A 24945-nucleotide genomic window follows, 5' to 3' on the forward strand; every position below is an offset into this window, starting at 1 on the left:
AAAGTGGGGTAAGGCAGAAGAGGCAGGAGAGGAAAAATAATAAAATCAGAAGGGGTGGGATTTCACAAGGCAGGAAGATTCAACCTCTGGCAACACACACACACACACACACACACACACACACAATACTAAATATGAGTAGAGGGGTGAGAAAGGAGAGAAACAAAAGACAGAGATGTAAAATTAAGCTGTAAATCATCAGGGAGACTTGAAGGGGAGAACTAGGAAGAAAGAAGCACAGAGAAGAGGAACAAGACTAACTAATTGTAGAGAAATATAAAGACACATACCAGAACCCCATAAACTACAGGGTGGTGTCATGAGGAACACAGGAGGCTCCTGAAGCCTGAGGACAGTCAGATGGCCAATGTCATGCTTAATTGTTAGTTTCCTGTTTCTGTTCTGACCAGTTACATTAGAGGACTGTAATTTTTTTGTTTTGTTTTTTTGTTTTGTTTTGTTGGGTTTTGGGTCATACCTGGCAGCTCTCAGGAGTTACTCCTTGCTCTACGCTCAGAAATCACTCCTGGCAGGCTCGGGGGACCATATGAGATGCCGGGATTCGAACCACCATCCTTCTGCATGCAAGACAAACGCCCTACCTCCATGCTATCTCTCCAGTCCCCGTAATCGAGTGTTCTAATCTAAACTGTTCACTGAAAGCCCAGAAGATAGTGTGGTTATATGTGATAGCATGTGGCTGTGGGTTCAATTCCCCAGTGTCCCACATACACCAAGGAGACCCTGATAAGCCTGTTATTTTTTTATTTTTTGAGTCATACCTAATGGTATTCAGGGCTTACTCCCGGCTCGGTACACAGGACTTAAGGGATCATCTGGAGTGCTGAGGATCAAACCAAGGTGGACTACAGTAAGGCAAGAGCCTTACCTGCTGTGCAATCTCTCTGGCCCCAGGCCTGCTGTTTGAAACTCATAGCTCTAAGCCCTGAGAATCCCTAGTGCTGCCAATCAACATCCAGCCAACAAGCAGCATCAGGAAAGTGTGTGGTTCCAGGGAGCACAGGTGTGGGCACCAGAGAGCACTTTGATGAAGTGGGCAACCATGGACCACATTTTAAGGGGCTTTCCCCAGCAGCATCTCCGAATCACCATCAACAGAGGAGATCAGGGAAGAAGGGATCAAATGCTCCCCAGAAAAGCCCATGCTGGTCTGGGGCTGTGAGTTTAAAATTCAGCATTGCCCCCAAATACCAGTGTGATCACAGCAATACTGCTGTTTGAGATCCAAGTGTACAAAAATACACATGTTTATGAGCACTACAACTAATGTGTGTAAACAGCAACATGATCTATGTTCCTAAGGACATAGTGCTACATAAGTCGCTCAGAAGGAAAGGAACAGAGATAGAATCATCTCTCTTATGTGAGGCTTAAAGAGACACAGAGAGGAAGCAGCAAAGATCCAAAGGCACCATAATGCAGGAACTAAGCCACACATTGAATTAAGGGGAAAAAATTAGGGACTGAGTTTCTTGGGGAAGGGTGATGGTTACACTGGTGATGGGTGTGGTTTGGAATTATGGCCATGAGAAACCACTATTAATTGTTGTAAACCAACAAAGTTAGGAGGACCAGTCCATGGAAGGAAGCTTGCCATAAAAAGCAGAGAGTGCAGTTAGGGTAGAGAAGGGTATACTATGAAAGTGATAGTTGGAAATGATCACTCTGGATAAGACCTCCGGTGCTGAAAGGGGGCTAAAGTGACATATATGGCAACCCTTCATCAACAGTAGTAAAAACCACAGTGTCATAAAAGAAAAAGAGAGAGAGAGAGAGAGAGAGAGAGAGAGAGAGAGAGAGAGAGAGAGAGAGAAGTAAAATGCCTGCCTCTGAGGCAGGCAGGGAAGGGTGGATGGGATGGAAGAGATAGGGTGAGAGAGAAACTGGGGACATAGATGGCTTGAAATGCACACTAGTGAAAGTTATTATTGTACATTGTATGGCTGTAACTCAATCATGAAGAACTTTATCTGTAAAAAAAAAAAAAAACTGTACTAGGAACAATCTTATAACCACAATGTTTAAATAAAAAGTTTTAAAAATTATATAAACAGCAGCCATGAAGGGTAGAAAGGGGTGTCCCCAGTAGAGCTTGCTCCCCGCCCTCCCCTCCCACCCACCCCACCACCACCACCATTCCACACTCCAGCACATGGATACTGAGAATGCCCTGCCTGGCTTTTGACCCTCTGATATACTTCTGATGTTTATGAATGTAAATTTGCACTTAACTGAATTAAACTTTCATTGTCATGGACAAGAATACGAAATTGAGATTGATGTTTGGAAATTTCTAAACGGCATGCAAGTCATCATAGAAGAAAATTTCTGGTGAATGGGGAAGTGACAATAGTTAGCTCTTTGGCAACTTGACGTTTGAGGAACTAATTTCCAGCACATGGGTCCTGCCATGAACCGGTCATGAACCGAAGAACTGCCCTGTAGGAGCTCCCAAAGAAGAGAGGAGGCACACAGGGACCCCAGGAGGCAACCTGGCCTGCCATCCTGTGTGACCTCTGGCCTGAGGACCAGGACAGCTCACATACCACACCACCTAGAGTCACCCTGAGGACCTTGATGCAAAATATATGCAGACACACATTGTCATCAGGGCTCAGTCACCTCCTCCCGGGCTGTGTAATATGCTAAATGTGATGCTAAAAGCAAACCTGCCTTCCTGGGCAGAGACCTGTCTCTGCTCCAACCTCCTCCACATCAGCCAGCATCATCAGGGATGGACTGAGCCGTGTGCCCCTACTTCTAGAACTCTCCAGGCCAGGCCTGTCCTCCCATCACATTTCGGTCATCGTTGGCCTTTGAGAAACTTATTCTCTCTCAGGGTCTTGGTTTCTCTGTCACTTGTGAATGAGGCACCTCCGCTATGCACAAGTCAGCCAAGGAAGGGAAAGGGACTGGGGACTGGTGCCAAGGTCCACGCACAAAGCTGGGTGGCAGGGCAGGCTCTGGGGTGTGTGTGTGTGTGTGTGTGTGTGTGTGTGTGTGTGTGTGTGTGATCCATCCTTTTTCCTTTTTCTTTAGGTTTATTTTTGTGGGGTTTTTTGCTGTTGTTTTGTTTTAGGGCCACACCTGGCAGTGCTCGGATCAGTTACTCCTGGCTCTGTGCTCAGATATGACTCCTGCCAGGCTCAGGGGACGATATGGGATGCCGGGGATTGAACACTAAACCTGGGTCGGCAAGGCAAACACCCTCCTCCCATCATCCCAGTCCCCATGGGTCCATTCTTACACACAAGTGCATACACAGTCAGTCACACATAAAACCTGCTAAGCGGGCATTTGTCACAACACAACTGAGCAAGAAGTAAGTCCTCTGAAATAGCAGGAGCTGATTTTAGAAAATGGTTTCACGGAGGCAGCACAGGACTGGACATGGGGCTAAGCTCTGGGCAAACACCAGCTGTGGTTTTTCTATTATTATCCTCTGCCCGGTCTAGGGGGGCCTCACAAACTGATCCTGTCACTCCCTTCTTACTGGAGTATATGGGACTCAACACTATGTCCACCTATAAGGCCTCAGCCTGGTTGTCCTCCATACCCGAACACCAAAATGACCTCCCCCATCGCCACTTTAAAGCATATCCCTATCTCCCATTCAGCCAGAGTGTTCCTCCTCTAGGAAGCCTTCCAGGACCACCTGGCACCCAGCATTTCTCTCACTTTTCTGCTGACCCTCTAGCTGTGCTTATCAGCGCCTGCCTGGTTTCACACAAAATGTTGAGGTAGCTTAGTGTAAACTGACTCCAGCCCCTGTCCTCTGCACAGGGCAGTGCTGCGCTGCTGAGGCCCAAGTATTTTGAGTCAGATCCAAATCTCCTTGGATTCACACACTCTGCAGTCTACATGCCAAGTAGGGGGCAAACACACACACACACACACACACACATGCTTGCAAGTCCACAAACATCTGTGCACAAATACATCCACATATCTGCATGCACAGAGGGGTACCACATATCCACAAGCACACATGTGTGCGTGCAGACATCTGCACATACATGTATGCTGTGTGCTTCCACATATGTGTATGTGTGGGAACATGAATCCACACAAGTTTACATATACCCACAGTGTCCTGTACGCACAACCAGGAGACTGACGTGTGTTCCTCTGATAAGCTCTCTAAGATCTCAAGCTCCATAGCCTGAGCCCCTCCTCAGTCTGCCCCGGGGCTCAGACTCCTCCCTTCCCTCTCTGTCCTCCTCAGCACAGGCCCCAAAGCCAGCTATGAGGGCCTCCAACACAGTCTGACCCAGTTCCCAGACAAGAGCTCCACTATGAGCGGGTCCCCAAACAGTGAGGCTGAGCCTGCTCCTTGGGCCTAGACCACAGAAATAGACACCCAGAGCATGAACCTAGGACCATGGACACCACACTCGGCCGCCATGGTATGCCTATAGGGGCTTCTAAGCCCCTCAAGTCCACAGGCATCGGCAGGCTGTCTATCCTGTGGGCCACAGGCCCATCAGACCACAGGCTCAATTGTAGTGCCTGCCCCCCACACACACACCCCATTCTCCTGTCACACAGGGCCTAGGAGCTCTGCGAGACAAAAGCCCCTGGTCCATCTGCAGGGAACCTGTCCACCACCATGACTCTATCCTGCTCAGCCCCTGCCCAGAGCCCCTCCCCGCTGCATACATAGCACCGCAGTAGAAAACTCACACACGCGTGGCCAATGGGGTCCTGACTTCCAAACTGCGTCAGGTCACACATCTGCCACAGAGCCTTTTTGCAGAGCACCCAGCCCGAGGACACCCTGCCGGCTGCCTCCTGGATATGTGGCAGACCTCAGCAGCCTGAGCAGGAGAAGAGGGCTAGATCCAGGCTCCAGGTGCTGGCACAGGACACAAGGAGCCTTTTCTGCTGCTCCCTGGGACACAAAGCTGCTTGTGCCAGCAGGTGCACACCTGACTCCAGCCAGCCCTGCCTCTTCCCTGAAGCCTATGGCGTTGCTCGTGAGGCTGCAGCAGGCCTCTCCCCAAACCTCATCCTCAGTGCCAGACCCACAAGAGGCAGATTTTTTCATAAATGTGAGCTCAAATGCCAGCACTCTGGGGTCTGGGTTCTGGAATCTACCCACCACCATCCTGCTGGAACCTGCAGATCACCAACTGTGGCCCATGTGTGTCTTACCTGTTCCTTCCCATCGTCTCATGGTCCTTGACCACCACATGAAGCTCTGAGTCCTGGTCCAGAGGGATGCCCTTAAGGTCCCACTCAAAGCCCTGGAAGAAAAGAAGAGAATAAAAGAAAAGAAAAGACATCTTATTCTAAGACCCAGTGAATAGTTTGTGTCAGATACACCCTAGGCCCCGCAGGCCACTGAATGGGCATCTATGAATTGTGCTAGTAAAATGAGTGCATGAATAAATAAATACGTGAATATATGGGGGCTAGAGAAATAGTATAGTGGCTAGGGAGCTTGTTTGCCTTGCATGAGGTCAACCTAAGTAATATTCCTGTCCACCATCCCAGTAATATCTCTGGTACCTAATATGGTCCACAAAACCACACCAGAAGTGATTCCTGAGCATGAAGCCAGAAGTAGCCCCTTAGCATCACCATGTATGGCCCAAAAATGAACAAAGGGAAAGCAATGATGAATAAATGAGAATATGAATGAGTGTGTTAATGAATGCATTTATTCATGAATAAGCCTGTAGTGAACTTTCAGATGAATGAGTGGATTAGTGAGTGAACACATGAGTCAATAAATAAATGAAGAGCAGTCTTCTGATCTTCAGAAATGACAACAGCAGAGAAACAGGAATGCAGCAGAAAAGGAGCCCTATTTAAGCAACTGGGAAACCATGCTGGAGCACAGTGGGGGACACCTGGGTGGCCCTTCAGGAACCTAGATCTTATGCAGAGGTGTGACAAGTGAGTGCCATGTTAGCTACACCCCCTTGGGAGGCTTCAGGACCCTCTTGGAGCTCAGACTTCGCTCTGCTTCCTGGCCACAGCCCCTCAAGAGTCCTTGACTTCTGAGGTATCACCAGGGAGCCACAAGCAGGCTTTTGATTGAGGGTCTGGTGGCCAAGAGGAGCTCAAAGAGGACTTGTTTGATTGGGGAGTGTCATGGTATACAGTATAGAAATGTCTCCATATAAGGGAAGCTAGGCCACCAGATGTGTCTATATTGGCTTTCCTGGTGCAATGAACTGTTACTTTTCCCCAATAAAATTTTAGCCAGCAGGCCCATTGGTGGATGTTAATCATATCCCCTATGTGGATCACTGGCTATATTTCTGAAACACATGACATAGTGGTAACATTAAATATCTCTTTTCTTATCATTTGGCTTTTCTCCCTTGCAAAACTGTTACAGTCAATGTGTGCTCAAGGAAATTTTCAGTACCAAAAGCCGCTAAAGTTCCCTGCTGGCAAAGTAAATTTGCAACTCAAAGACGAGTCCAGCCAGCTACCTACAACCTGTTTTTCTGTTTTCAACTTTTAGGTAGTAAACAAACAGCTCCTATCTTTCTTGCATTTTACTATTCCTGCCCCCTGCAAAAAATTGTAACAGAACAAGTTTCTCATCCTTTGTTATAAGAACATTCTTTCTAAACTAGAACACCCCCTTATGTCACTTCCTTACCTTTTAGCCGGGGGTTCTTTTCACCTGTATAGGCTAGTTTTTGATAGGTATATTCTAGGGCCTTCTATCATTGTCTTCCTTCTCCTTAGATTTCCCCGCCTTTTGTCTGCGTGGAAATACCTTGCATACCAAAGAGGTGCATATATGTCTCCAGCTTGAAAAGTAAAATTGTTTCACGTCTATTGAAGACGCGAGTCCCCATATAATTTATTTTGTTTGGTCTCATTATTTTATATTTCATATTTGTCCATTCGTGTGTCTGCTTTGCTTTCGTGAAGGATTTCGTCCTCACTAGAAAATGCTGAGACACAAGACGCCTGCAGCAGGGGAGGACTGTGGGGAGGACATGAGCTTTGGAAGGGGAGAACAGCCATGTGAGGGAGACAAGGTAAGCCAGAGAGCCTCGGGACAGCTCTGCCTGGCTAACCAGAGCTGGGGAACAGAGAAAAAAAAAATCTCAACCTCCACACACTGTACCCCATTGAAGGAGACACCTCTCTCTGCCTGGCAGGCCAGGCCACCATCCCTCCTCACCATCTAGCCCCAAGAGACCCAGCTGGTACCTAAGACAGAAACCTGCACCACTCAACTCGCCAATGCAGAGAGGGAACAGAGGAAGGACAGGGCATTCACGTACCTCATTCCACACGGGGTTCACGCTGTTCTTGATGACTTTGGTTCTCTTCTTTACGCCTACAAATGACACAAAGGAAGCATGGGCACATGCTCTGACACTCCTTGCCGCTGGAAATGTTAGTAAATACACATGGATTCTCTGAAATACACACGTGCGCACAAGCATGCATACACAAACACACACACACACACACACACACACACACACACACAAATGCAGAGCCTATAAAGAAGGCTCCGTGCCAAGCCCACAACTTCACTCAGCTCTGGCAATCTCAATAGGATGGACTGTTTCTTTTTCTTCTTTTTTCTTTTTTTTTGGGGGGGGGTTTGGTTTTTGGGTCACACCCAGCAGTGCTCAGGGGTTACTCCTGGCTCTATGCTCAGAAGTCGCTCCTGGCAGGCTCAGGAAATCATATGGGGTGTTGGGATTCAAACCACCGTCCTTCTGCAAGCAAGGCAAACACCCTACCTCTATTCTATCTCTCCAGCCTCAGGATGGGCTGTTTCTGAGCCAGTCTGACTTCTCTCAATGAGTCTGTTATTGTATTCCATTGTACCATAAAGCTTTTGTGTTGGGCCCATGCTCAGCAGTGCTCAGGAATTTACTCCTAGGTCTGTGTTCAGTGATCACTCCTGGCTTTGGGGACTATATTGGTGCCAGGAATTGAACCTGGATCAGCTGCATGTAAGACAAGCACTTAACCTACCATACTTATTACTTATTACTACATAAAGCTTTGAAATTGTAAATGTCCTTATTATTTCTAAGAATGATTCACTGTCACCAAAAACCAATCCCATTTCCTTTTACGCTAGCAGTGCACAGGAGCTTCCGGGGCAACGTTTGAAGACCAAGGAGTGATTTGCTTGATGGGTAGTACGTGAGCTCAACAACATGGACCATACAGAAGTACCACAACTCAAGTGACCCTCAGTAAGCACATATGATCACGTGATCCCCAGCAAACACAACAGTCATGTGTGTGTGTGTGAGTTCTTTGAAAGGCAAAGAAAATGAGACAAAGAAACCAAGACTGGGGCACTTAAAAAATACTAAGATTTGGCTCAGAGTGGTAGCACAGTGGTAGGGCCTTTGCCTTGCACATGGCTGACCCAGGACAAATGTGGGTTCGAATCCTGGCATTCCATTTGATCCCCCCAAGCCAGAAGCAATTTCTGAGCGCAGAGCCAAGAGTAACCCCTGAGTACCACTGACTATAACCCAGAAAACAAACAAATAAAAAACTAATTTCAAATCAACAATAATAAACCCAGTACATGTTAATGTACTTTTAAATAATTTTTATTGTGACCAAAGTGAATAACAATTCTTTCACAGTAATATTTAAGGTACATAGTGACAATGAATCAGGGCCATTCCACCACCAGGGTTGTCCTCCCTCCACCTCCTTTTCCCAGCATGTTAACATATATATATATTTTGGTTTTTGGGCCACACCCGGCAGTACTCAGGGGTTAGTCCTGGCTGTCTGCTCAGAAACAGCTCCTGGCAGGCACGGGGGACTATATAGGACACTGGGATTCGAACCAACCACCTTTGGTCCTGGATCGGCTGCTTACAAGGCAAATGCCGCTGTGCTATCTCTCAGGTCAGGGCCCGCATGTTAACATATTTTTAAGAAACACAACTTTCAAAACAAAAGAACAAGAAGAGTGACGCTTTGACATTTTGCAAATCTCTTGAATGTCTGGGCTCTCATACCTACATCTGCATTCACTCTACTGAATCAGTCCATTGAATAATACTTTTCTTAGTTGGCAACTATGCAAAAAGTCTAGCCAAGCTTCAGTATATCATTAGATAACTGAGATAATTTCTTTGCTACTAAAAGTACATTTCCTAAACTTCTAAAACTTAGCTGCACAGTGAATCTGAATCCAGATTGATGAGTGTTTTTTTTGTTTTTGGTTTTGGTTTTGGTTTTGGTTTTTGGTTTTTGGGCCACATCAAGTGGTGCTCAGGGGTTACTCCTGGCTGTCTGCTCAGAAATAGCTCCTGGCAGGCACGGGGGACCATATGGGACACCGGGATTCGAACCAACCACCTTAGGTCCTGGATCGGCTGCTTGCAAGGCAAACACCGCTGTGCTATCTCTCCGGACCCGAATTTTTTTTTTTTTAAACACTGATCCAGGGCCGGAGAGATAGCATAGAGGCAGAGCATTTGCCTTACATGAAGAAGGATGGTGGTTCGAATCCCGGCATCCCATATGGACCCCCAAGCCTGCCAGGAGTGATTTCTGAGCGTAGAGCCAGGAATAACCCCTGAGCGCTGCCGGGTGTGACCCAAAACAAAATAAACAAACAAAAAACACACACTGATCAATTAAAATCTATTGTTCGTCTTTCATTCTGAATAAATACTTAATCCAAGTATGATCACATAAATATTTAGATCATTTCCATACACTGAATTATATAATATTCCAAATAACTTATTTTATTATGAAATACCAAATTCACATTTATTAATATCAATATTAGAAACAGTAAGTAGCTAATTTCAACCGCCTCCATGCACTTATAAAGGCACCTCATAATAAACCCATCTTGAGTTAAAAATATTCTAAGTCCAAAATTCATGGAATGCACTTAACCTATAAAACAGCACAGTCTAGGGACTGGAGACATAATGCCTCCGTAGGGCGTTTGCCTTGCAAGCAGCGGGCCCAAGACCAATGATGGTTCGAATCCCGGCATCCCATATTGTCTCTCCATGCCTGCCAGGAGCGATTTCTGAGCAGAGAGCCTGGAGTAATCCCTAAGCACTGCCAGGTGTGACCCAAAAACAACAAAATAAAACAGCACAGTCTAGCTGAGCTGCCTTTCATGAGCTCAAATAGTTATATTAGACTGCACTTGGGGAAAATGTGGCCTGTTTTGAGGCCTCATCCAGCAGTATTCAAGGATTACCCCTGGCCCTAGCTGTGTTTGGAGGACTATACGTGGTGCTAGGATTCAAACCAGTGTCTGTCACATGCAAAGCAACTGCCTTACCTCCTATTCTATCTCTCGGGCATCTGGTAATCAAGTGCCTTACCTCCTATTCTATCTCTCTGGCTTCTGGTAATTTTTGTTATGTTTTGTTTTCAGACTACACTCAATAGTGTTCAGGGCTTACTACTGCTCTGTGGTTAGGGAACACACTCGGAGGTGCTGAGTGCATGTTATGTAGTGCTGAGAATTGAACCCAAGTTGACCATGTGCGGTGCAAGTTCATTATCCACTATACTGTACTCTCTCTCCAGCCAAAGCCTATTGTATAAGGAAGTGCAATTACCTCTTATTAAAGTTTACTAGATACTACACTAAAGGGACTGCTGACCCTGGTAGCCCAGCATCTGTTCATCGGTGATTCAATTAACTCAATGACAGGCATCACAGCCCACTGTCCCTGACCAGCATGAAGCGCCAGTGGGTAGGAAAAGATCACAATTCAACACTTAAAGTACAGTTTCTACTGAAAACATATCATTTCTGCAGTACAGTGAAGTAGTAAACTTGTAAATAGAACAACTCAGGGGCCGGGCAGTGGCGCTAGGGGTAAGGTGCCTGCCTTGCCTGCGCTAGCCTAGGACGGACCGCAGTTCGATCCCCCGGCTCCCCCGGTGTCCCATATGGTCCCCCAAGAAGCCAGGAGCAACTTCTGAGCTCATAGCCAGGAGTAACCCCTGAGCGTCACAGGGTGTGGCCCAAAAACCAAAAAAAAAAAAAAAAAAAAAGAACAACTCAAAGTCAGAACGTTACTGTACTGGGAAACTGGAAAAAACAAACTTTCATTTTTTAAAGAAACTTTTATTGATTGATTGATTGATTGATTGGTTTTTGGGTACCCAGTGGTGCTCAGGTGTTGCTACTGGCCCTGCACTCAGAAATCGCTCTGGGTAGCCTGGGGGACCATTTGGGATGCTGGAAATCGAACCAGGTCTTTCTCCAGGTCCGTCATATGCAAGGCAAATGCCCTACCGCTGTGCTATCTCTCTGGTCCCCATAAAAAAAAATTTTTTGTGTGATATTCCAATTTTCACTTGAAAGCTCCAGTCTTATGATTAACCACAAATGGTGAATGTTAGTTCTTTTCCTGAAAGTGGCAGACACACAGATATATTATCAAGAAAGCATCTACCAGGGCCTGAGAGATAGCATGGAGGTAAGGCGTTTGCCTTGCATGCAGAAGGATGGTGGTTTGAATCCCAGCATCCCATATGGTCCCCTGAGCCTTCCAGGAGTGATTTCTGAGCATAGAGCCAGAAGGAACCCCTGAGCACTGCCGGGTGTGACCCCCCCCCCCAAAAAAGAAAGCATTTACCAAATGCTGGACTCTGAATCATCCAGGTTTGTCCTTCACTCTCTCAACCAACAGCAGCATTTGGGAAAAGTCAAAGTCAACTCGGATACACAAACACTTCCCTCGCAACAATCACCTTTGTCCAATGAAGACACGAGTGCTCCACATAAACTGCCCTTTTCCAAATACAGTACAGGGACAGGGATGTAGTTAATAGACAGAGCACATGCTTCACACTCAGGAAGTCCTGAATCTAACCATACATCACCACAACCCCAGAAAAAAATAATTACAAGTACATGTCCTCATGGCTCAAGGTCAATAATATTCCTAATTAGATTCTTCACCAAAGATGATCTTCAATCAGACAGGCTTGATTTTCCCTGTGAATGTGTGAGGGTGAAGGATGCTGTGACTTGGACAAGTAGGTGCCAAGGCCCTGGCTGGTGTGGAGGCACCTTGGAGCAAATCCCCAGTCTATGTGTACATGCCAGCACAGTAAAAAGGACAGAGAACCAACCCCTTTATGTCACAGTGGAAGTGACCTTGCTTACCTGCTACATTTGGAGAGCTTCTTAGACAAGTCATTGAACCTCGTTAGGCACTAGTTTTTCATAATAATAATCTCTGGAGATTATTGTGAAAATCAACAAGGACAAGATGTGTGAGGTGCCTGGCACACAGCAAAGAGTAAATATGAATTTTGTACACCTGCATTCTGCTCTGGGTGTCACTCTGATGTTTCTAAAGAACTACTAATGCTATAAAAACCCCACTCAGAGTTTCTCCTTGGAAAAGCTTCCCTTAATTCTCCCAGAAATAAAGCAAGCCATGTTTCATGTATGACAGAGGATAAATATTATCATATTTTTGTCTCCCTAGTTTGACTCTGAACTTCAGAGGACAGATGCATAGCTGTTCTCCTCTTAGTAACCCTACTGCATAGGGAAGCATCTAGAATTGGGGCCTAAACTGGCTGCAAACTCACTTCCTTAGCAGAGACAAGGATCACCCTTTTTCATAAGGAACACTGGGAGCAACAGAGAGAGGGGGCAACAGGAGGCTCAGTTGGGGAAGGCACTGAGAGATGCCCCAGATATCTTCTCAAGGTTGGTTCAGGCCTGCCCAGACTACATCCCTCTGGAGTCCCTTGTGCACCACACAGGCATGATTCCAGCAGAACTTGAATACAGGGACCTGGAGTCTTTAAAAAAAAAATCAGGTGCTGTGGGGCCAGAATAATAGCACAGCAGGTAGTAGGGTGTTAGCCTTGCACCTGGGTTTGATCCCCAGCCTCCCATATGGTCCCCTGAGTCTACCAGAGTGACAGAACCTGAGCACAGAACCAGGAGTAACCTCTGAGCACCCCCAGATGTGGTCCCAAAACAAACAAACAAAAAAGCAGTCACTGTGATCATGGGAAGGGCTTAAAACCTCTCTGGGTTGAGCTCCCTCTGCAGTGAATTAGGAACCAGTGACTACCTTATAGGGCTTTTAGGGGACTGAGTAGCTGCTGGCCAACTGCTCTCACTTCCCCACCTCATCCACTTCCTAAGATGTCCAGTAGTAACCTGGAAAACTCCAGCGAGTTCTTGAGCTTGAGTTCTTCAGTTTTCTTTGGAAACTCATTTCCGGATTCCTGACACATGTTCCATTTAGCAGTACAAAATTCAAATAAATTAGTAGATGAGGCTGGGGGAAATTGTCATGGCTGAAACATTTTCCACTTCCTGCCTTTCCCTGAAGATGAGGAGAGGTTCTCCCTTTGGTTCCCCCTTTCGCTGGGCCCAGTGAGAAGGCTCAGCACAGAGACCCTGGGTGAAGACAGGACAGGGATATTCATGGGTGCCACAGCAACAGAGGAGCAGGAAAGGCCTGAAACCCTGACCCAGCACAATTACAGGCGCCAAGGAAAGGGAGGGCACACTGCTAATTAGGAAACAGTTAAGGAAATAGTTCCTTCCTTCTTATGGGTGAGAACTGCCCTGTCCTTGATGATTAACCTCAGGCTTACGAGAAGAGGCTTCATGTGTAACTGAAGAAACTTAATGAAGATGACAGGCGCGTTCCCATGTCACGCCAGGGTGTAGGCTGAGACAAATTCCTCTCCTTAGCATTGAGAGGCCTCCCTCTGTGAGGATCCTGCAGACTGGACACACTCTGAGGGGAGGAATAAACCTGCCTTGCCTGAAAGGAATCTTCTCCCCACTCAGAAATTTCTCAGGGATTGAGCATACGGAATTGAGTGTGTGAACTTACACATGGCCACCCCGGGTTTGACCTCCACTGCCCTAAATGGGCCCTATAACATAGAGGCAGTAGTGATGCCTGAGCACAGAGCTAGGAGTAAGTGCTGAACACAACCAGGTGCAGAGCAAAAAAAAAAAAAAGCAGATGTATGACTAAACAAATAAGAAGAAGAAAACCGGGGCTGAAGAGGTGGCGCTAGAGATAAGGTGTCTGCCTTGCAAGCACTAGCCAAGGAAGGACTGCGGTTCGATTCCCCGGCATCCCATATGGTCCCCCAAGCCAGAGGCAATTTCTGAGCAAGTAGCCAGGAGTAACCCCTGAGCATCAAATGGGTGTGGCCCAAAAAGCCAAAAAAAAAAAAAAGAAGAAGAAAACCATGCTGCCCCAGCCAGCACCAGAGCAAGTGCCATTAGCAAGACCCCCATATTTTTGTCTGTTTGGGGGCCACACCCGGCAGCACTCAGGGGTTAGAGCCTGCCAGAAGTGATTCCTAAGTACAGAACTAGGACTAACTCCTGAGCATCACCAGGTGTGACCCTCTTCAAAATTTTAGGATTATTTTTTAAATAAAAGGGTGGAGATTCTAGTACAGGCTACCAAGAGGTATGGCTGTAACAGGGATAAAGATTCAGGGAGGGGCCTGGGGGTTACTGTTATTGTTAGTTATTATTAATTACTGTTACTGTTATTCAATGGGTACAATGCTTCAGTGGAGAGACATGTGGAAGGTAAACTGCAAACCAATATGAACGCAAAAAAAAAAGAAAACCAATATGAATGAATTTCAGGTCACCAAACTATACACTTGAGAATGGGACAGATGGCAAATGTCACATTCTGTGTATTTTACCACCATTTTAAGTCCAGGTGCCAGCTGTGGAGAACACAGTGGTGGTGCCGTGTCTCAAGGCTGCTGTCTCGATGGTGTAGGGGTAATCAGGAGACACAGAGCAGGGCATAGGTTCTCACCTGGGTGACTGAGGGCTCTACTCACCTCGAATGGCGGCAGCGAGAGAGGAGTCCAGAGCAAGGGTCATAGGCTGCTTTTGCCCATGAGGCAAGTGACAATTTACCATGACAAGCAGGACACCTTCCAGTCCTGCACTCAGACTCTCATTTCTCCCACACACAGTGGCCAAGAACCAGCACAGCAAGCACAGTGTTTGCTGGCACCTCGTCTGACAAAGTGATAGAGATTGGAAACATCGGGCAGACCCTCCAAAAGGCAGGAGCAAATGGATGAAGCAAAATGCCCTGGCACCTATGAAGGAAGGACTGCTTTTCTTCCAGGCCAACGGACCCCAACAGAAAAGGAGGTAGACTCTGAAAATGGCCCTGACTCATGTCTGTGCACCCCAAGAATTGGGCAGCTGTCACTTCCTCTCCACCTCTTGTCACCATCATCTCCATCTTCCTAAGTGAAACTACATTTTCTGAGAGACAGCCAGGAAGAAGCTGCAATGGGTTGATACACTGGCCTTGCACACTGTGGGAGTTGCCTTTAAACTCACCTAGAGAGTTAGAACTCGGGCAAATTCTAAACTCTTGATGATAAAATGGTAATACCCTTCATTTAAAAATAATTATTTGGGCCCGGAGAGATAGCACAGCGGCGTTTGCCTTGCAAGCAGCCAATCCAGGACCAAAGGTGGTTGGTTTGAATCCCGGTGTCCCATATGGTCCCCCGTGCCTGCCAGGAGCAATTTCTGAGCAGACAGCCAGGAGTAACCCCTGAGCACTGCCAGGTGTGGCCCAAAAAAAATTATTATTATTATTATTTACTTTAAGATCTGTGCTTTAGGGGCCGGAGCGGTGGCACAGTGCTAGGACGTTTGCCTTGCACATGGCTGACCTAGGACAAACCATGGTTCGATCCCGCAGCATCCCATATGGTTGAGACAGGAGCGATTTCTGAGTGCAGAGCCAGGAATAAACCCTGAGCATCACTCGGTATGGCCCAAAAAACAAAAAACACAAATACAAACAAACAAAAAAGATCTGTGGTTATAGATTTACTGATAGTTGAGTTTTAGGTTTTAGGCATATAATATTTATCCTACCACCAATGTTGACTCCTGTCATTAGTGCCCCCATACTCCTTCACCACACACACCCTCTACCAATCTCCCCTACCCCCTGCCTGCCACCTTGGTAGGCACATTAAAGTTGGGTGGTTTCAGTTTAGATCTCATGTTTTCAAAGTAGTTGAGTCTATGCTTTGGATGTATAACTTTCCCACTCTCCCACATCACAAATATAACTTAAGTCCAGACATCTGTTCTTCCATTACTTCCCTTTCTCGGCTTCTTCCCCACTATACTTTTTCTTTCTTTCTTTCTTTTGGTTTTTGGGTCACACCCGGCAGCGCTCAGGGGTTACTCCTGGCTCTATGCTCAGAAATTGCTCCTGGCAGGCTCAGGGGACCATATGGGATGCCAGGATTCCAACCACTGACCTTCTGCATGTAAGGTAAACTCCTTATCTCCATGGTATCTCTCCGACCCTTCTTTCTTTCTTTTATTCTTTCTTTCTTTCTCTCTTTCTTCTTTTATTCTTTCTCTCTCTTTCTCTCTTTCTCTCTCTTTCTCTCTTTCTTGCTTTGTAGACTACACTCAGCGGTGCTCAGGGGTTACTCCTGGCTCTCTGCTCAGAAATTGCTCCTGACAAGGTGGTTGGTTTGAATCCCGGTGTCCCATATGGTCCCCTGTGCCTGCCAGGAGCTATGTCTGAGCAGACAGCCAGGAGTAACCCCTGAGCAACGCCGGGTGTGGTCCAAAAACCAAAAAAGAAAAAAGAAAAAAGAAATTGCTCCTGGCAAGCTTGCGGTAGCATATGCAATACCCGACCTGGGTCAGCCTCTAACAGGCAAATACCCTGCGACTGTGTTATCACTCTGACCCTTGTGGTTTCTTTTCTTCTCTATCCTTCTTTCTAGGCGCTGGGGTCAAGGGTGCTCTAGGAATCTTCCCTTTATTACATCCCCTCACCCAGTTATTCCATATACCACAGATAAGGGAGAACATCCTGAGTTTGCCTTTCTTCTTCTGGCTTATTTCACTCAACATGATATCTTCCAATTCCAACAAGGCTCATAAGAATGCATGATCTCAGGGTAGAAGTGGTGGCGCAAGTGGTAGGACATTTGCCTTGCATGCACTAACCTAGGACAGACTACGGTTCAATACCCCGACATCCCATATGGTCCCCCAACCCAGAAGCTATTTCTGAGCACAGAGCCAGAAGTAACCCCTGAGCATCACCAGGTGTGGCCCAAAAAGCAACAACAACAACAAAAAAAGTGCATGATCTAATTGTTCCTTCCAGCTGCATAGTGTCCCAGTCTAATATCCTTCATTTATAAGAGCACTTACAACTAATTAAGAAAAAGACAAACACTTTGACCACCCATCCACTCCAAATAATGGGCAAACAGAGAGCAATTTGGGGTCATGGAGAGAGATCAAAGGACTGAACTGTATTCCTTGATTTGGGAGGCCTGGGTTAGATCCTTGGTTATGATCCAGAGCACTGTGTTGACCCCTGAATACTACTGGGAGCAATCCCCACACATTTCTGGGTGTTGCCCCAAGAGCCAAAATAGAAAGAAAAGTAATTCAAGGGGCCAGCAAGATAGTAATCATGGGTAAGAATTTTGCTTTGGGCCCGGAGAGATAGCACAGCGGTATTTGCCTTGCAAGCAGCCAATCCAGGACCAAAGGTGGTTGGCTTGAATCCTGGTGTCCCATATGGTCCCCCGTGCCTGCCAGGAGCTATTTCTGAGCAGACAACCAGGAGTAACCCCTGAGCAATGCCGGGTGTGGCCCAAAAACCAAAAAAAAAAAAAAAAAAAGAATTTTGCCTTGCATTCAACTGACCAGGGTTCCAATATCCAGCACCTCGTATTATGGTCCTGCGCTCAGAGCCAGGAGTAATCCCTGAGCACTGTTCAGTGTGGCCCAAAAAAATCACCCAAAAAAGGCAACTCAGCAAGAAATAAATACAAACACGTACTAACATTGAAACACCACAAATATAAATTAAACCTAAAAATGTGTTAAATATTTGCATGATAATGCTTTATGCTAGTAGGTTATAGGAAAATAAACCTCACACTTTTCTGACAGATGGTAAGGTTGGTACAGACTTTCAGAAAAGCAATTTGGGAAATTCAGTAAAGCTTTATGTCTATAACCCCTGAAAAAGCAAGGCCACTTCTGGGACTTACCCAAGGGAAATAGTTAAACGTGTAGGTAAAGATTTAGTCCCCAGGATATTTCTCACAGTGACAGAAGAATGTAAGCATTGGATACAGATAGTTAAATATTGACATAACCTAAAATATTCTCTTCTGGTTAATTAGCTGAGTTATGGTGTATCCATTTAAGAAAATGGGATGCAAATATTTTAAGAGATGTAGAAAAATATTTACTGACATAGAAAAAAACCTCTAGTTTATTATTGAATTAATGTGGGAATGGACAAGCATTTGAAAAAAAATACATATGGGATAGAATTTGGTCTAAGGTGGAAGGACAGGGCCTGGGAATTTCTAATAGGATTTATTTATTTATTTTGAGGCCTGGACTGAACACAGTCCTCACACATCTGAGGTATACATTCTGCCACTGAGCTATATTATACAATTTCCCTTTTAAACATCTGTCACAGGAGCCAGAGAGTTAATTCAAAGGTTAAGGCTTGTGCCTAACATGCAACTGCTGCTATGACCCTGGTTTGAATCCCTGACCTGTATTTGGCCCCCAAAGTGCTGATCCCTGAGCACAGAGCCAGAGGTGATGCCCTGAATACAGAACGAGGTATAGTCATTGAGTATTGCTGGGTGCAGGCAAACAAGTAAATAACAGCCCTACTGAAAGGAGCTGGAGATTGACTCAGGGCCTAGCAAATGCCCAAGGTCCAAGGCTCTATTCCTTGACTGGGTTGATATACAATTATTCCCTTCATGATTTATTTGCTAAAACAGAGATTTTTTTCAGGATCAATGAGAAATCACAGTGGTTAAGGGGTTACCTTGCACAGGTGCTCCTGAAGTTGCATATTGCCCCCAGAGCATCTCCAAGAGTGCTCCCTGAGCACATGGCAGGGTAACACAAGCACAACCATTATGGCCCAAATCTGCTCCGACCTCAATAAAAAAAAAAAAAAAGCGGGGGTTTCTTTTTTTTTTTTTTTTTTGAATGAGGAAGGAAGGAAGGAAGGAAGGAAGGAAGGAAGGAAGGAAGGAAGGAAGGAAGGAAGGAAGGAAGGAAGGAAGGAAGGAAGGAGGAAGGAAGGAAGGAAGGAAGGAAGGAGGGAGGGTGGGAGGAAGGGAGGGTGGGAGGGAGGGAGGGAGGGAGGGAGGGAGGAAGGAAGGAAGGAAGGAGAGGTAGAAGCCAGCATAATATGTGTGGTTTTTTTTTTAATGCATAATTTTTTTTTATTTAAACACCTTGATTACATACATGATTGTGTTTGGGTTTCAGTCATAAAAGGAACACCACCCATCACCAGTGCAACATTCCCATCACCCAAGTCCCAAATCTCCCTCCTCCCCACCCAACCCCGCCTGTACCCTAAACAGGCTCTACATTTCCCTCATACATTCTCAATATTAGGACAGTTCAAAATGTAGTTATTTCTCTAACTAAACTCATCACTCTTTGTGGTGAGCTTCCTGAGGTGAGCTGGAACTTCCAGCTCTTTTCTCTTTTGTGTCTGAAAATTATTATTACAAGGGTGTCTTTCATTTTTCTTAAAACCCATAGATGAGTGAGACCATTCTGCGTTTTTCTCTCTCTCCTGACTTATTTCACTCAGCATAATAGATTCCATGTACATCCATGTATAGGAAAATTTCATGACTTCATCTCTCCTGACAGCTGCATAATATTCCATTGTGTATATGTACCACAGTTTCTTTAGCCATTCGTCTGTTGAAGGGCATCTTGGTTGTTTCCAGAGTCTTGCTATGGTAAATAGAGCTGCAATGAATATAGGTGTAAGGAAGGGGTTTTTGTATTGTATTTTTGTGTTCCTAGGGTATATTCCTAGGAGTGGTATAGCTGGATCGTATGGGAGCTCGATTTCCAGTTTTTGGAGGAATCTCCATATCGCTTTCCATAAAGGTTGAACTAGACAGCATTCCCACCAGCAGTGGATAAGAGTTCCTTTCTCTCCACATCCCCGCCAACACTGTTTATTCTCATTCTTTGTGATGTGTGCCATTCTCTGGGGTGTGAGGTGGTATCTCATCGTTGTTTTGATTTGCATCTCCCTGATGATTAGTGATGTGGAACATTTTTTCATGTGTCTTGGCCTTGGTACATTAACATGTGGTGCTAGAAATTGCTTTGTGGTGGTGGTGGCTAGGTTTGAGCCAAACCTGACTATGCCCTGGACTTTCTTTTTCGTTTTTTTTTTTTTTGTTGTTGTTGTTGTTGTTCTTTTGCCCTGGACTTTCTATTGCTCTGTGCTTAGGGATCAATCCTGGTGATGTTTGGGGACCATAATGGTGCTGGGGATTAAACTGTGGTCAGCAGGTACCTTATCTCCTGTACCATCTGGCTACCCTAGATATTCTTTAAAATTTTTTTTGTTTTTTTTTTGGGGGGGGCCACCCCTAGCAGTGCTCAGAGGTTACTCCTGGCTCTGTACTCAGAAATTACTCCTGGCAGGCTCAGCCCATGTGTGCTATAGTTCAACAGCATCCCTGGCCTCTATCTACCTCTGTCAGTAATGTCCCACCTCTGAACTTTCTGACCTTTGATGACCACCAAAATTATCTCCAGAAGCTAGAGAACTAGAACAAGAGTTGACTTGCACACAGTCAACCCAAGTTTAATCTCCAAGCATCACCAGGTATGATGATTTCTAAGAACAGAGCCAAGAATAATCCCTGAGAGGGTCCCAACCTTCTCCCCCCAAAAAAACAAACAAAACAACAACCTAAGTAACTTTCAGACATACCAAATGTGTCCTGGGGAGCAAAATCCCTTTTACAGTCACCACATTAAAGCACACACTGTATTGTATTGAAATTTAGTATAAATTTCACAGCTAAAATTTCTTTTTGTTTAAAAATGGCAGAAAATAAATTGAAGGAGCTGAAGCAATAGCATAGCGGTAAGGTATCTGCCTTTCATGTGGCTAATCTGCGTCTCCAGCATCCCAGATGGTCCCTGGAGCCTGACAGGAGTAATTTCTGAGTGCAGAGCCAGGAAGAACCCCTGAGCACTGCTAGGGGTGGCCCAAAAAACAAACAAACAAGAATTTTGAAGAATATCTAGGCTAGCGAGATGGTACAGGAGATAAGGCACCTGCTGAACCCAGTTTAATCCCCAGCACCACTATGGTCCCCCAAACATCCTCAGGAGTGATCCCTAAGCACAGAGCAATAGAAAGTCCAGGGCATAGCCAGATTTGGCTCAAATTATCTCTCCCACTAAAGAAAAAATAATCTTGAGGCCAGAGAGATAGCATGAAAGTAAGGCGTTTGCCTTTCATGCAGAAGGTCGGTGATTCGAATCCCGGCATCCCATATAGTTTCTGAGCCTGCCAGGAGCGATTTCTGAGCATAGAGCCAGGAGTAATCCCTGAGTGATGCTGGGTATGACCCAAAAACCAAAATAAAGAAAGAAAAGAAAAAATAATCTTGAAGAATGTCTGTCAAAATTATTAACAGTAGCCAAAGCAATAATGTAAAAGGTAGGGTGTTGAATTAAATAAATAACGATGGGGCTGGATGGCGATGGATGGAGGCCTTTGTGCTTAGGCCCCAGCCACGTGGCTTCATCCCCATCCAGCTGGCGGGTTCCAGGCCCAGGTGATCGGCGTAATCAAGACTCACTCACAGGCAGGCTTCAGGAAGCATTAACTTTATTCATACCCTATTCACCACATGTGTGTGGCCTATCTCATAACCTTTTAAGCACTAGTTATTCTTGGCCCTGCATCTAAACTCCTTTCAGCCATCTTCCTCAGAGCGCCCAGCAGCGCAAAAAGGGCCAAGAGCCAAAAAAAGGGCAAAAAGCCAAAAGGGCCCAAATTCCCTTGGTCCAAGCCTTATATAACATTTCCCAGACCCCTCCCAGGAATGGGAGGGTCTAGCAGGTAAGGTTACACCTACTATCCGGTTTCCAAGACCCCTCCGAGAAATGGGTGGGTCTAGGGTCTTAAATAGGTACACCCACAGTAGGGTGCTCTCCAGCACCATATGTGGTCCGCCAAACCCTGCCAGGAATGATTTCTAAACACAGTGCCAGGAGTAAGCCCTGAGTATAACCAGGTATGGCCCCAAAATTATTAACAGTCAATGGGAATTGGAGCCATGTACCCCTTTGGTCTCATGCTTTTCTGAAACATATCCTTCCCCACTTTGAGTATATACTTTGCTTTTCCAAAATAAAACAAAAACAACAATAAAATCTGGGTCGAATAGGAGGCTCAAAGGGCTATAACACATGCTCTGCATAGAGGAGTCCAAGTTTGACCCCAACACTGCACAAAAACCACCATTTCCAGCACCACCAGAGAGGGGAAATTCCATGCCAAAAAGGGAAAAGAAAGCAGGCAGCTAGTTGCAATACTTTAAAGTCTTTTTCAATGTTAAAAAAAAAAAAAAGCTATATTCAGGGGCAAAAGTGATAATACAGTGGGTAGGATACTTCCCTGCATCCAATTGACAAGAGTTCAGTCCCCGGCACCACCTATGGTCCCCCAAGCTCACTAGAGTGATTTCTGAGATAGGAGCCAGGAAGTAAGTCTTAAGCACCACCAGGTGTGCTCCCCCAAAAATAGCCAGATTTAGAGAGGACTAGAGAGATTGTACAGCAAATGGGAGCACTTGTTTTGCATGCACTGGACCAGGATTTAATCCCCAGAATCATATACATTCCAAAGCTCCTGCTCAGAGTCAGAAGAGATGCCTAGGAGATAGAAGGGAGGTAAGGAAAGCCACAGGTAGGAAAAGAGGACCACCAAAGCAGTGGCACAGGGCATAAAGGTGTCTGCCTTGCACACACTAGCTTAGGACAGACCCCGGTTTGACCCCCCAGGGTCCTATACGGTCCCCCAAGCCAGGAGCAATTTCTGAGCATCACCAGGTATGGCAAAAAAAAAAAAAAAAAAGAGGCCCACAAAGACAGGGAGGGATAATAATGAATATTTGTTGAGTTTCTGGCCCAGGGAAGAAAGTAGAGATTCAAGTAGGGACTCAGGAGCTGTGACTAGCAAGAAAATAAGATGTTTAAGCTTAGGGTCCAGGGTCTTGGTTTTGTTCTTAGAGGAAGGTATCCACTCCCGGAACCTCAAAGAGCAACCAGCATGTAGTTAGTGCTCAATAAATATTTGTTTAATGAGCAAAATCTTTGAAGGGCATAAATAAGCACACTAGAGGGTGGAAAATGAACGGCACAGAAGGTTGGACCAGTCACCCACCAAATGCTGTCATAAGCAAAGTTTCTTTAGTGTATGTGGCCAGTTCAAAGTCAGGTATGGCAGATTTACTAATAGGGATAAGAACAATGAATAAGTACTCATCAACAGCCTCCACCCTGAAGCCCTAATACAGTGAAGCCAAACAGTGCCCTGGAATTGCAGTACACATAGCTATCATCTATTTTGGGAGGCAAGTCCTGAAATTACATCCCAGGCTGAAATGTTCAAGAACTGCAAGGAACGTGGGGCCAGCCAGTCGCATGCATTCAGGGCTATGCGAGGGAGCCCTACACACAGCACCAACTTCTTGAAACACAGGACAGACCACCAACTAGGAGGAGGTTAATCTTAGGTTCTCTGCCCTGCCAGTGCCTTTAGGGATTTCTTTTTTCAGAAATACCTAAACCTGGGGGGTCAGAGAGATAGCAGGGAGGTAATATATTTGCCTTGTATGCATGCAGCAGGACGATGGTTCAACTCCCAGCATCCCATATGGTCTCTCGAGCTGCCAGGAGTGATTTCTGAGTGTAGAGTCAGGAGTAACCCCTGAGTGCTGCTGGGTGTGACCCAAAAACAAAAGAAAAAAGAAGTACCTAAACCTGGGCCCCACTCCTGATTCAGTAAGAGAGCAGCCTGAAAACAGCTAGAGAACGTACTTGCTTGCCTTGTATGCTGCCTTACCCTAATTCGATTCCTAAGCCCATATTGTTCCCTGGGCATTTCCAAGTGTCTTACACACACACACACACACACACACACACACACACACACACACACACTTAACAAAATTCTAATATGCAGCCAGACTTGAGGACCCAGCTACGTGAATGAGAAATCAGTGTCTGAATGTAACAGCTCCATCCGGAAGATCAACTCAGCCCCCAAACCAACACTGGGGGAAGTGCATGATTTTCATCTTCCACCCTAGCTCTCGCACACTTCTCTAAGAAATGCTGATTCTCAGGGTCACTTAACACTGCAGCATAGCACCTTTTCTAGAGAGTACCCAGTTATCTGTCTTTCGGGCATAGTTTGCAGGAGATTCACAGGCTCAAGAAAGCCCAAAAAAGAAGGTGTCAGAGTGGGTGGTACATCTGGATGCCAAACACAGGCTAGGTCTAAACAAGCCCAAAACAACCAAGTACCTATTTGAACTGAGTGCAGGCATTCTAGTAAGGACAGGCTGTGGCTACTCTCAATACCCAGACTCCTGAGCAAAGAGCAAGACAAGCCTCTGGGAGAGGTCACCAGTCATTCTAGTAAAGCACTGTGCCTCGGGAACCTAATGGCCAGAGAATCCCAAGTATCTTCCTAGAGAAGGTGTTAGCACCTTTGAGAGCAAACAGACTGAAGACTTTGTGATGTTTCATTCTATTTCAGCTTGTAAAGGGTCTTATCAGTGAAAAGACACAGTGCACTGTGGCAAAGGACAGGGATTGCAGAGGCTGGAGGTATGGTAGCTGCACGTATCTGCTCAGTGTACCTGAAGGGTAGGCTCAGGGTAGGCTAGAGGAACAGCCAAAGATAGCTCACCTAGATTGAGTCACCTGTCTGGCTTGAGGGCACTGTCCACTCCACACACTTGGCAATTCTTGACACACCCACTAAACTGGCTGCATTTTTCCCTGATACTCTAGGTTTTCATTTTCTCACCCACAGAATGGGAGAGTTG

General features: G+C 45.8%; 1 protein-coding gene across 3 annotated transcripts in view; it reads right to left on the reverse strand.

The window, feature by feature from the left end:
- DYSF (dysferlin) overlaps positions 1-24945 on the reverse strand; it is a 226636-nt gene that overhangs the window by 188629 nt on the left and 13062 nt on the right. For all 3 annotated transcript variants that reach the window (XM_049785137.1, XM_049785135.1, XM_049785136.1), the window contains exons 2-3: positions 7278-7333; positions 5176-5267 (exon numbers count right to left, since the gene is read on the reverse strand). In XM_049785137.1, coding sequence (XP_049641094.1) covers positions 5176-5267; positions 7278-7333 — 148 coding nt within the window. The remainder of the gene's footprint in view (positions 1-5175; positions 5268-7277; positions 7334-24945) is intronic.

The sequence above is a fragment of the Suncus etruscus genome, chromosome 12, assembly GCF_024139225.1.
Source record: "Suncus etruscus isolate mSunEtr1 chromosome 12, mSunEtr1.pri.cur, whole genome shotgun sequence".
NCBI lineage: Eukaryota > Metazoa > Chordata > Mammalia > Eulipotyphla > Soricidae > Suncus > Suncus etruscus.